Source organism: Bos javanicus, chromosome 10, assembly GCF_032452875.1.
Source record: "Bos javanicus breed banteng chromosome 10, ARS-OSU_banteng_1.0, whole genome shotgun sequence".
Taxonomy (NCBI): domain Eukaryota; kingdom Metazoa; phylum Chordata; class Mammalia; order Artiodactyla; family Bovidae; genus Bos; species Bos javanicus.
The window spans coordinates 17,811,260-17,824,101 of record NC_083877.1 but is presented as its reverse complement, the minus strand read 5'-3'; the positions used below and the strand labels follow the sequence as shown (position 1 = coordinate 17,824,101).

General features: G+C 39.7%; 1 protein-coding gene across 5 annotated transcripts in view; it reads right to left on the bottom strand.

Annotated features, from left to right (window-relative positions):
* The window catches only part of LRRC49 (leucine rich repeat containing 49), a 150,593-nt gene that overhangs the window by 61,192 nt on the left and 76,559 nt on the right, over positions 1 to 12,842 (bottom strand). For all 5 annotated transcript variants that reach the window (XM_061430233.1, XM_061430232.1, XM_061430235.1 and 2 more), the window contains one exon: positions 7,357 to 7,504. In XM_061430233.1, the coding sequence (XP_061286217.1) occupies positions 7,357 to 7,504 (148 nt within the window). The remainder of the gene's footprint in view (positions 1 to 7,356; positions 7,505 to 12,842) is intronic.

The window sequence follows — 12,842 nt, the reverse complement described above, 5'->3', positions numbered from 1 at the left end:
ACTTTACAATGAGAGAGTTGAATAGCTTTCAACACAGACTGTATATCCCCCGAAGCCTAAAATATTTACTGTGAGGCCCTTTAGGCTATGTGCTCAGTTGTGTCAGACTCTTTGTGGCCCCACGGACTGTAGCCCGCCAGCGCTTCTCTGTCCATGAAATTTTTCTTTCATGTCAAGAATACTAGAGCGCGTTGCCATTTCCTACTTCAGGGGATCTTCCTGACCTAGAGATTAAAACTGCATCTCTTAGTCTCCTGCATCGGCAGGCAGATTCTTTACCACTAGTGCCACCTGGGAATCCCCATAACGACCTTTAGCCCCTAATAGGTCTGGATTCAAACTTTTTATTCACCTATCCAAGGCTTTATTTTCACTTTATTAATATCTATTTCTTCTCTTTACTGACTAAAAGTCATTCTTCCTAACAGAGATAAGAAAAGCAAAATAGGAATAGAGGCCAGCAACTCACATTATCTTGAGATACCATATTATCTCTTGCCATTCCTCTAGATCAGACCCCCCAGAAGCTCTTATCCTGACTAACCCTGCTTCTCATCTTATCACTCATCCTATCTTTCCCAATGTGTCCTCTGGGCTGCTACTCAGACAACCTTTTCAATAGGCAAATCCAATTTAGGTATCTTAAACTCTTCAAGAGTTTCCTACTATATTCAACACAAAAATCTAAACTCTTTCTTATGGCCTAAAACACCCTCTTCATGACTCAGCTTTTACTGGTCATGCATCCTTTTCCGGCTCCTCTTCTCACCTATGAACACTCAGTGCTCAGCCATGTTGAACCACTCTGAGTTGCTACGTCCTCACACCCATCCTCACACACGCATTGTGCGTGCCTTCTCTCTCTCCAGAATACATTCATACTGATATATTCTCCTTTGTCTCTGGCCCTCTTCAAGTCTCAAGTCAAGTATTTTCTCCTTTGGGATTTTTTTCTATTTCTCCAGTATACATAGGACAGCCTTGCTCTTTGATATCATGGTGCTGTGTGTGTGTGTGTGTGTGTGTGTGTGTGTATAAACATACACATATCTATTTATCAATCAATTTTATCTAACTAGTTTGTCACTTTGCATTATAATCTGGCTGCATGCCTGCCTCTGTACTTGACTGTAAGTAACTTGAGGCTGTTAATTACAATTCTGATCTTGTCATCTCTAGAGTCTAATACACACCCTAGAGCAGAAATTCCAAGGTGCCTAAGACTGTCTTAGGAATTTTTCCATGGTACCACTAGGTCAGAAAAAATATGTTAAAGCTCTGTTTATTAAGTAGTTAGTAAACAACAAGATTCATGTTCTAGCAACTTAGTGAAAGTCGCTTAGTCATGCCCGACTCTTTGCAACCCCAATGGAGTACACAGTCCATTGGATTTTCCAGGCCAGAATACTGGAGTGGGTAGCCATTCCCTTCCTCCAGGGGATCTTCCCAACGCAGGGATCGAACCTAGGTCTCCCACATTGCAGGCAGATTCTTTATCAGCTGAGCCACCAGGGAATCATTTCCAAAATAATAATTTAAGTTAAATAAAAAATACCATTCTTGAATAACCATAAAAACTTACTAATGAAATGTGTGTATCTGTAAGGCATTACACAGCTTCTCAAATATGAGAATTAGATTGGATACTGTCACCCTCATTTCCTGCTCTACAGTGATTTTAGTATTTGTTTTCATCACAACGGTCACTGAAAGGCAGCTTGGCCAGGATATAATGCCATAGAGAGAAATACATTGTGACCGATGGTAAACTACCTTAAGCTAAGTTTTCTCAGGGTCTCACAGATATCAAATCTCATTGCCTTTTGCTTGAAAATTAAAAATTCTCCACAACACCCCTGCGAGTTCACTGCAGTATCTTTGGCACACTCTTTGGGGACCCAGAGCCACAGTACACACAAGTTCATGAGGTATCTATGTAATCCACTCCAGCTAGAAAACAGTAGCTATAGAACTGGCATCAATAAAATTTTCCAGCCAGATGGTAAATATTTCAGGGTCATAGGCTATATAGTTTCTTTAACAACTACTCAATTTTGCCAGTGTAGCCTTAAAGCAGATATAAACACATAAGTGAGTGGACATGATTGTGTTCTAATATAACTTTATTTACAAAAACAGGTGGCCTGCTCATGGGCTAGTGTTTGTCAATACTAGCCCAGGTTGAAAAATTTATAGAAAGTCTTTTACAAGGTATATTCTTTACAAATTAAAGTTACTAAAAAGGTATAAACAAAAGGTGAGACAAAATACCATGAGTCTATACTGATATGAATAAGTTAATAAACTGAAACTTTTATGAGGTACAGAATTACAGAAGTGTGACAGTATGATTTATTGTAAGAAATACATGTTTGATCTTCATCCCAGTTTCTGGCTCACAGCTCCTCAAACCCTGGGAATCTCCTAAGTGTGTAGAGTGATAAAGGCGTCTATTGTTTCATTAATGAGATGACGTTGGACCTCATCTAATGATGGAGGCTGGTTGCCAGGAGAACCAACCAGGCAATTAAGAAGGCTGGAACTTTCCATGGCACCCCCAGACCTCCAGGGAGAGGAGAGGAGCTGAAGGTTGAATCAATTGCCAATAGCCAATGATATAATCAATCATGACTATTTAATGAAGCCTGCATAAAAAATCCAAAGGGACAGGTTCACAGAGCTTCGGGGTTGGTGAAACCTGGACATCTGGGGAGAGTGGTATGCTCAGAAGCTCTTTGTCCCTTCCCACCAAGCCCTGTGCATCCCTTTCATCTGGTTGTTTCTGAGTTATATCATTTTACAATAAACCGGTGACCTAGTTAAGTACTGGGTTAGTCAAAAAGTTTGCTCAGGTTTTCCCATAAGTTGTTATGGAAAAACCCAAATAACCTTTTTGGCCAACCTAACAGTTTCTTCCAGTAGGTCAGAAGTACAGGTAATAACCTGGACTTGTTACTGGCATCTGGCAGAGCAGGGAGGGTACACGTGCAGTTTTCCAGACTGAGCCCTCAACCTGTGGAACCTGATGCTATCTCCAGGTGGATAGTGTCCAAATTGAATTCTTGAACACTGAGCTGGTGTTCTGAGAATTTCTTACTGGAGGTGTGAGGAACCCTGCCCTCCACGTTGGAAATTGAATCTCAGAACACCAAAATAAAAGGGAATGGGAATAATTTCACATGCAGAAGCCTCACAGACACCATCTTAAAGTAAACAACATCAATAAAGATATACATATAAATTACAGAACACTCAATAGGATACAATAAGAGAAATGCAAAATCACTTGTGTGATATTAGGCCAAAAAGCTATAACTATTAATTAATCATTAGGAAACATCGACTAAAACTTTAATTAAGGGTCATTCTATAAAATAACTGACCTGTAATCTTCATAAATGTCAGTCATGAAGTCAAGGAAAGACTAGGAAACTGTTCAGGAAATATGGTGACAGCAGACACCTGACAACAAAATGTGCCTCTACGCAATGGATCATTCCAAACGGATCATTCTGCCCCGCAGAACATTATTAATATGCTTGGTAAAGTCTGAATGTGGTGTGAGGATTAGACACTAGCAATCATTCAATGTTTATTTCTTGATGGTGTTGGTTATACTGTTTACATGAGAGAATGTCTTTGCTTGCAAGATATACCATGAAGTATTCAGAGCAGTTGGGGAATTGAGTTAGCAGCTTATTCTCAAATCGTTCAATAAAACAAAGTTCTTTGTACTGTACTTACAACTTTTCTGTAACTTTGAGATTATTTCCATTAAAATTTTTTGAATTTCTAAAATTAACAGTGGAGGAACAGATGCACAAGGATTGCTGCTCTATATTTAGCAGAAGAGCTGGCCCTCTCCCATCCCAGGGGATTTTCCTCATCTCCTTACCAAGCAAGCACATTCTAGGGAATTTAAAAGGACAACGATTATAGATAGTATTGTTTGTTCTCCCTTATTTCAGACATGAAAGTGAAAAGTGTTAATTGCTCAGTTGTGTTAGATTGTTTGCAACCCCATGGACTGTAGCCCACCAGGCTCTCTTGTCCATGGAATTCTCCAGGCAAGAATACTGGAGTGGATAGCTCTTCCCTTCTCCAAGGGATCTTTCTGACCCAGGGATCAAACCCAGGTCTCCTGCATCGCAGGCAGATTCTTTTTCTTTACTGTCTGAGCCACCAGGGAAGCCCATTGATCCCTGGGTCCAGGAGAGCCCCTGGAGAAGGGAATGGCTCCCCATTCTAGTATTCTTGCCTGGAAAATTCCATGGACAGAGAAGCCTGGCAGGTTACAGTCCATGGGGTTACAAAGAGTTGGACATGACTATGACTGAACAACTAATACAACTTTCCTTTTATTTAAGGCCTGGAAATGGGTAAATTTTACTCAACCCAAAAGTCTTTACTGAATATTACTACATTCTCAGCATTGTATGAGATAGAGAAGGAAAGAAAATAAACATGTATAGAACAACTCCATATATCAGGCAAGGAAGATGAAGAATGGCTTCTGTCCTTAAGGACCATATAAATTAGCTGAGTAGACAAGATTGACATAAATTTACTATGAGAAACACACAATATAATTACTAATTTATATAAATGGGTTAGCTTCATTTCTCACCCTGTGCATTGCAACCTCAACAGGAAAAGAGTACTAAAGATCCTTAACTAAGAAAGACAAGAAGAGAAGAGCAAAAGTATGAGAAAGAGTAGCCAGTATAGATCCAAACAAACTGAGAAGACAAAGAATCTTTTCTCCATGCTGGAACAAAGACAGAGGTAGAACCCTAGAAGATTCCTAGTATTTATGAATTCATCAACACTTTGCCTGTTAGCCACCTTGATGTCCATAATATTCAGTTCAGTTCAGTTCAGTTGCTCAGTCATGTCCGACTCTTTGCGACCCCATGAATCACAGCACACCAGGCCTCCCTGTCCATCACCAACTCCCGGAGTTTACCCAAACTCATGTCCATTGAGTCAGTGATACCATCCAGCCATCTCATCCTCTGTTGTCCCCTTCTCCTCCTGCCCCCAATCCCTCCCAGCATCAGGATCTTTTCCAATAAGTCAACTCTTCGCATGAGGTAGCCAAAGTATTGGAGATTCAGCTTCAGCATCAGTCCTTTCCAAGAACACCCAGGACTGATTTCCTTTAGAATGGATTGGTTGGATTTCCTTGCAGTCCAAGGGACTCTCAAGAGTTTTCTCCAACACCACAGTGCAAAAGCATCAATTCTTCAGCACTCAGCCTCTTCACAGTCCAACTCTCACATCCATACATGACCACTGGAAAAACCATAGCCTTGACTAGATGGACCTTTGTTGGCAAAGTAATGTCTCTGCTTTTGAATATGCTATCTAGGTTGGTCATAACTTTCCTTCCAAGGAGTAAGCGTCTTTTAATTTCATGGCTGCAATCACCATCTGCAGTGATTTTGGAGCACAAAAAAATAAAGGTAGAAATGTGAATGGCACACACTGTGAAACCAGTGGACAGGCAATGAGTCAACTGGCAATTGAATAAACCTAAGTGATCACTCAGAATCCACATCAGGGAATTTGCTGGCTTTCCAGTGGTTAGGACTCTGTGCTTTCACTGCCAAAGGTACAAGTTCAATCCCTGGCTGGGGAACTAAGAAACCAGCAGACACAAGATATAGACAAAAAAAAAAAAAAAAATCCACATAAAATTAGCACAGTCTAAAAGTAAGAAAACAGTGGAAGTTTAGGATATTTTCTAGGTCAGAGATTATAAAACTGAGATCATTAACAGATATTTTCTGTTCCAATAAATTTCAGATGCAACAAAACAAATTCAGACAAGTTTCTTTATTATAGAACTTCTTAGAGGCTAAAGTATGCTTATGTGCATTGTACACCTAAAAGGAGGAGCACTATAAGCAGTTTTTCACTTAGCTCAGGAGCCATATAAAAACTTGTACTGTGAACAATGTCTACCATGGAGACAGAATGAATAAAAAAGGAGATAATTTGAGAAATATAGCATCAAAAGGAATAATAATAACAGCTGCAGATATGCAGATGACACCACCCTTATGGCAGAAAGTGAAGAGGAACTAAAAGCCTCTTGATGAAAGTCAAAGTGGAGAGTGAAAAAGTTGGCTTAAAGTTCAACATTCAGAAAACGAAGATCATGGCATCCAGTCCCATCACTTCATGGGAAATAGATGGGGAAACAGTGGAAACAGTGTCAGACTTTATTTTTTTGGGCTCCAAAATCACGGCAGATGGTGACTGCAGCCATGAAATTAAAAGACGCTTACTCCTTGGAAGGAAAGTTATGACCAACCTACATAGCATATTTGAAAGCAGAGACATTACTTTGCCAACAAAGATCCGTCTAGTCAAGGCTATGGTTTTTCCAGTGGTCATGTATGGATTTGAGAGTTGGACTGTGAAGAAGGCTGAGCGCCGAAGAATTGATGCTTTTGAACTGTGGTGTTGGAGAAGACTCTTGAGAGTCCCTTGGACTGCAAGGAGATCCAACCAGTCCATTCTGAAGGAGATCAGCCCTGGGATTTCTTTGGAAGGAATGATGCTAAAGCTGAAACTCCAGTACTTTGGCCACCTCATGTGAAGAGTTGACTCATTGGAAAAGACTCTGATGCTGGGAGGGATTGGGGGCAGGAGGAGAAGGGGATGACGGAGGATGAGATGGCTGGATGGCATCACTGACTCGATGGATGTGAGTCTGAGTGAACTCCGGGAGTTGGTGATGGACAGGGAGGCCTGGCATGCTGTGATTCAAGGGTTCACAAAGAGTCGGACACGACTGAGCGACTGAACTGAACTCAACTAAACTGATTATGTTTCCTGGAAGATTCACACTGTTCTAAGGTTTAGTGCTTAACTTTATCTTGACAAGCATCATATGACATACTTATGATCCCCATTTTACTTTGAGGAAAATTAGATAGAAAGGTTAAGTAAATGGTCAAAGGTCCAACGACTAGAAAGTGTTCAATCCAGGATTCAGACTCAAGCAATCTGGCTCCAGCACCCATCTTAGCCATTACACTATGTAACTCACCAATGAAATCCTTACTCATCTATTCCAAAGTAAACGGTTAGTTGGATATTAAGCAAAAATGAAAAATAAGCATGATGATTAATTTAAACAGAAAACTAGGAACTTAATGCAGTGAAATTGGGAATATGGATAGGAGGTAAAACAGAAAGTTTCTCTTTATAATTATGAAGTATATAGTCATGATAATCCATATATTGTTAAAAATCAGCATATTAAGCAAAGAATATGCACTCTATATTCCTAGCCCATGCTAAGTAAACCAATATGGTGAGCACTTGAGAACAGTTCTCACTCACTGTGATTCTCTTCATGTCTAGCTGGCGCAGCTGCATCATATTCTGAAGGATTGTGTGCTTGTACCATGACTCTTGAGCTATGGGATTGCCATCAAAGGTGATGTCTGAGAGAGAAGTGGAATCAGCGAGGCAGCAAACACTCTCAAAACTGGAGGAGAGACAGAAACCAGGGGATTACTGTGAGCCCTTCAAATAACACTTCGTTTTGTTTAACATACATTATTTTTTTAGAACACCTTCAGATTTACAGAAAAACTGAGAAGACAGTTCAGAGTTCCCACATGCTCCAGACCAAGTTTCCTCTATTATTAACATCATGGATTAGTATACTTTTTACAATTAATGAACAAATATTGATATATTCTTACTAACTCAATATTTTATCCAGAGTTCTTTAGTTTTATCTAATGCCCCTTTCCAATTCCAGGACCCCATCCAAGATATCACATGACATTTAGTTGTAAGGTCTCCTTAGGCTCCTCTTGGCTCTGACATTTTTGATAACCTTGACAGTTTTGAGGAGCACTGATCTGTTATTCTGTAGACTGACCCTGTATTGGAATTTATCTGATTTTTTTCATGATTAGGATTACAGTAAAGTAAAGTAAAAAGTCGCTCAGTCGTGTCCAACTCTTTGCGACCCCAGGGACTATAGCCTACCAGGCTCCTCCATCCATGGGATTACACTACATACTATTAATTAATATGACACCATTGTTGAAAGTTGACCTTGATCACCTGACTGAAGCAGTGTTTGTTAGGCTCCTTCAATGTAAGTTACTCTTCTCTCCCCTTCTTTCCACCCTGAATTCTTTGGGGGGAAGTCGTTATGTGCAGCCCATTCTGAGGGAGTGGAAGTTCAATTTCCTCTCACTGAGGACATAGTATCTACGTAAATTAATTGGAATTCTTCTTCCAAGGAAGGTGGTCTTTTCTTGTTTATTTATTTATATTGGGTTTCTATTCATGGACATTTCATTTCATTCTTTGGGTTATAATCCAGTACATCTTCATTTATTTTTTATTGTTCAAATTGTTCCAGCTTTGGCTGTTGGAAGCTCTCTCAGTTGGCTCCTATGTCCCTTTGACATACCCCTATTAACATGGATTTTTTTTGTTTTTCTAAGCACTTCCTTACTTTCCAGCATTATAAGATTCTCTACTGCATATTTCCTACTCCAGTCTTAGAATCAGCCATTTCTTCAAGAAGCCATGGTTTCCTTTATTGGGAAATGGCATTAGAAACAAAGATCTGGTGGCAAGGTGTACTATTTACTACTGTCATTTCTTTTAGGCCCTCTGATGACACAGCAAGGAAATATATGCATGTATACCAACCTGTGTGTATATGTATATTTTTTCTCTAACCATCTGTGTCTATATTAAGCTAAACATGAGTTCAAACTGATGTTTCCAATTCTATCACCAAAAGGATCATTGTAACCTCTCCCCTTACTTATCTGTAAATTCCTACTCCAACCAGGAGAAATCTGGCTCTCACCATCTCTCATCCATTTAGCTAATTATTAATTCCAGAATATATGTATAGTGGTATGAGAATTTTCAATTTGTTGTACCCTCTTGGGAAATCACTTTATTAACAAAAGCATAATGATAATGTGTAATTCCTTTTGCATCTAATCTTATAGACTCGTTTCCAAAGTTACTTAGGTTAGCACCTTCCCCTCCCACTCTTCCTTGCTCACACCTTCAAGAAGGTTGTTCCATACAATTGAAATGTGGTTACATTCTCTTGTTATAGTCTATATTCATTTCTTCCTGGGATTCTCCAATCTCCTAAATTATTTTTTAATATGCATACATTAACTATGCTGTAAAGTTCTGTGAATTTCGACAAACACATAAGGTCATGTATCCACCAAGAAACTATCATGGACCTAAACAATTCCCCACTTAACCCTCCTCCTTTCTCCCTGAATGTCTAGCAACCACTGATCTTTTTACAGTCTGTATAGTTTTGCCTTTCCAGAATTTCATATAGTTGGAACTATATAGTTTACAGCCTTTTCAGACAGACTTCTTTCACTTAGCAGTACGCAATTAAGGTTCATCCATAGCTTTTCGTACCCCAACCAGTAACGCTGAAGAAGCTGAATTTGAACAGTTCTATGCAGACCTACAAGACCTTTTAGAACTAACACCCAAAAAAAATGTCCTTTTCATTATAGGGGACTGGAATGGAAAAGTAGGAAGTCAAGAAACACCTGGAGTAACAGGCAAATTTGGCCTTGGAATACAGAATGAAGCAGGGCAAAGACTAATAGAGTTTTGCCAAGAAAATGCACTGGTCAAAGCAAACACCCTCTTCCAACAACACAAGAGAAGACTCTACACATGGACGTCACCAGATGGTCAACACTGAAATCAGATTGATTACATTCTCTGCAGCCAAAGATGGAGAAGCTCTATACAGTCAGCAAAAACAAGACCAGGAGCCGACTGTGGCTCAGATCATGAACTCCTTATTGCCAAATTCAGACTTAAATTGAAGAGAGTAGGGAAAACCACTAGACCATTCAGGTATGACCTAAATCAAATCCCTTATGATTATACAGTGGAAGTGTGAAATAGATTTAAGGGACTAGATCTGATAGATAGAATGCCTGATGAACTATGGTCTGAGGTTCGTGACATTGTACAGGAGACAGGGATCAAGACCATCCCCATGGAAAAGAAATGCAAAAAAGCAAAATGGCTGTCTGAGGAGGCTGTACAAAAAGCTGTGAAAAGAAGAGAAGTGAAAAGCAAAGGAGAAAAGGAAAGATATAAGCATCTGAATGCAGAGTTCCAAAGAATAGCAAGCAGAGATAAGAAAGCCTTCCTCAGCGATCAATGCAAAGATGTAGAGGAAAACAACAGAATGGGAAAGACTAGAGATCTCCTCAAGAAATTTAGAGATACCAAGGGAACATTTCATGCAAAGATGGGCTCGATAAAGGACAGAAATGGTATGGACCTAACAGAAGCAGAAGATATTAAGAAGAGGTGGCAAGAATACACAGAAGAACTGTACAAAAAAGAGCTTCACAACCCAGATAATCACAATGGTGTGATCACTCACCTAGAGCCAGACATCCTGGAATGTGAAGTCAAGTGGGCCTTAGGAAGCATCACTACGAATAAAGCTAGTGGAGGTGATGGAATTCCAGTGGAGCTATTTCAAATCCTGAAAGATGATGCTGTGAAAGTGCTGCACTCAAGATGCCAGCAAATTTGGAATACTCAGCAGTGGCCACAGGACTGGAAAAGGTCAGTTTTCATTCCAATCCCAAAGAAAGGCAATGCCAAAGAATGCTCAAACTACCACACAATTGCACTCATCTCACATGCTAGTAAAGTAATGCTCAAAATTCTCCAAGCCAGGTTTCAGCAATATGTGAATCGTGAACCTCCAGATGTTCAAGCTGGTTTTAGAAAAGGCAGAGGAACCAGAGACCAAATTGCCAACATCTGCTGGATCATGGAAAAAGCAAGAGAGTTCCAGAAAAACATCTATTTCTGCTTTATTGACTATGCCAAAGCCTTTGACTGCGTGGATCACAATAAACTGTGGAAAATTCTGAAAGAGATGGGAATACCAGACCACCTGACCTGCCTCTTGAGAAATGTGTATGCAGGTCAGGAAGCAACAGTTAGAACTGGACATGGAACAACAGACTGGTTCCAAATAGGAAAAGGAGTACGTCAAGGCTGTACATTGTCACCCTCCTTATTTAACTTATATGCAGAGTACATCATGAGAAATGCTGGGCTGAAAGAAGTACAAGCTGGAATCAAGATTGCCGGGAGAATTATCAATAACCTTAGATATGCAGATGACACCACCCTTATGGCAGAAAGTGAAGAGGAACTAAAAAGCCTCTTGATGAAAGTGAAAGTGGAGAGGGAAAAGTTGGCTTAAAGCTCAACATTCAGAAAACGAAGATCATGGCATCCAGTCCCATCACTTCATGGCAGATAGATGGGGAAACAGTGGAAACGGTGTCAGACTTTATTTTTGGGGCTCCAAAATCATGGCAGATGGTGACTGCAGCCATGAAATTAGAAGACACTTACTCCTTGGAAGGAAAGTTATGACCAACCTAGATAGGATATTCAAAAGCAGAGACATTACTTTGCCAACAAAGATCCGTCTAGTCAAGGCTATGGTTTTTCCAGTGGTCATGTATGGATGTGAGAGTTGGACTGTGAAGAAAGCTGAGCGCTGAAGCATTGATGCTTCTGAACTGTGGTGTTGGAGAAGACTCTTGAGAGTCCCTTGGACTGCAAGGAGATCCAACCAGTCCATTCTGAAGGAGATCAGCCCTGGGATTTCTTTGGAAGGAATGATGCTAAAGCTGAAACTCCAGTACTTTGGCCACCTCATGCGAAGAGTTGACTCATTGGAAAAGACTCTGATGCTGGGAGGGATTGGGGGCAGGAGGAGAAGGGGACGACAGAGGATGAGATGGCTGGATGGCATCATTGACTCTATGGACGAGAGTCTGAGTGAACTCCAGGAGTTGGTGATGGACAGGGAGGCCTGGTGTGCTGCGATTCATGGGGTCACAAAGAGTCGGACACAACTGAGTGACTGAACTGAACTGAACTGGACTGATACCTTTTTGTGGCGTCATAGCTTCTTTAAAAAAAAAAATCACTCAGTAATCATATTCCATTTCTGGCTGTATCACAGTTTGTTTGTCCATTCATCTATTGAAGACATCTTGGTAACTTCCAGTTTTCAGCGATTATGAATAAAGCGGCTATAAATATTCATCTTCAGGTTTTTGTGTGAACATAAATATTCATCTCAATTGGGTAAATATTCAACAGTGCAGTTGCTGGATTGTACAGTAAAACTATGTTTAGTTTTTTAGAAACTGCCAAATTGTTTTCCAAAGTAGCTGTACCATCTTGAATTCCTAATGGCTCTCTAGTCTTATCAGCATTTCATAAGCGTCAGTTTTTTCTTAATTTTAGCCATTCCAATAGGTATTCAGTGGTCTCACAGTTTTAACATGCAACTCCCAAAGGACAAAGATGTTGGTATTTTTTTCATATACATATTTGCTATCTGTATATCTTCTCTGCATTTTCAGTTCTTGGGTAGATTTGTAATCGTTTCCTTATTGCTGAGTTTTAAGAATTCTTTTTCTTGTATCATGAATATGTCTTTTATCAGAATATGTTTTGAAATATTTCTCCCAGTCTGACTTCTTTTCATTTTCTTAACTGTGTCTTTCACATGGCATAAGTTTTTAATTTTAATATGTCCAACTTACCAATTTCCTTTTTCATGGATCATAATTTTGGTGTTGTATCTAAAAACCTACCAAACCCAGGGGTGCCTAGATTTTCTCTTGAGTTTTCTTTTAGAAGTTCAATAATTTTGTGTCTTATATTTAGGTATAATCCACTTTGAGTTAATTTTGCAACAGGTATAAGGTCTACATCTAGATTCATTTTTAGATGAATACTCTATT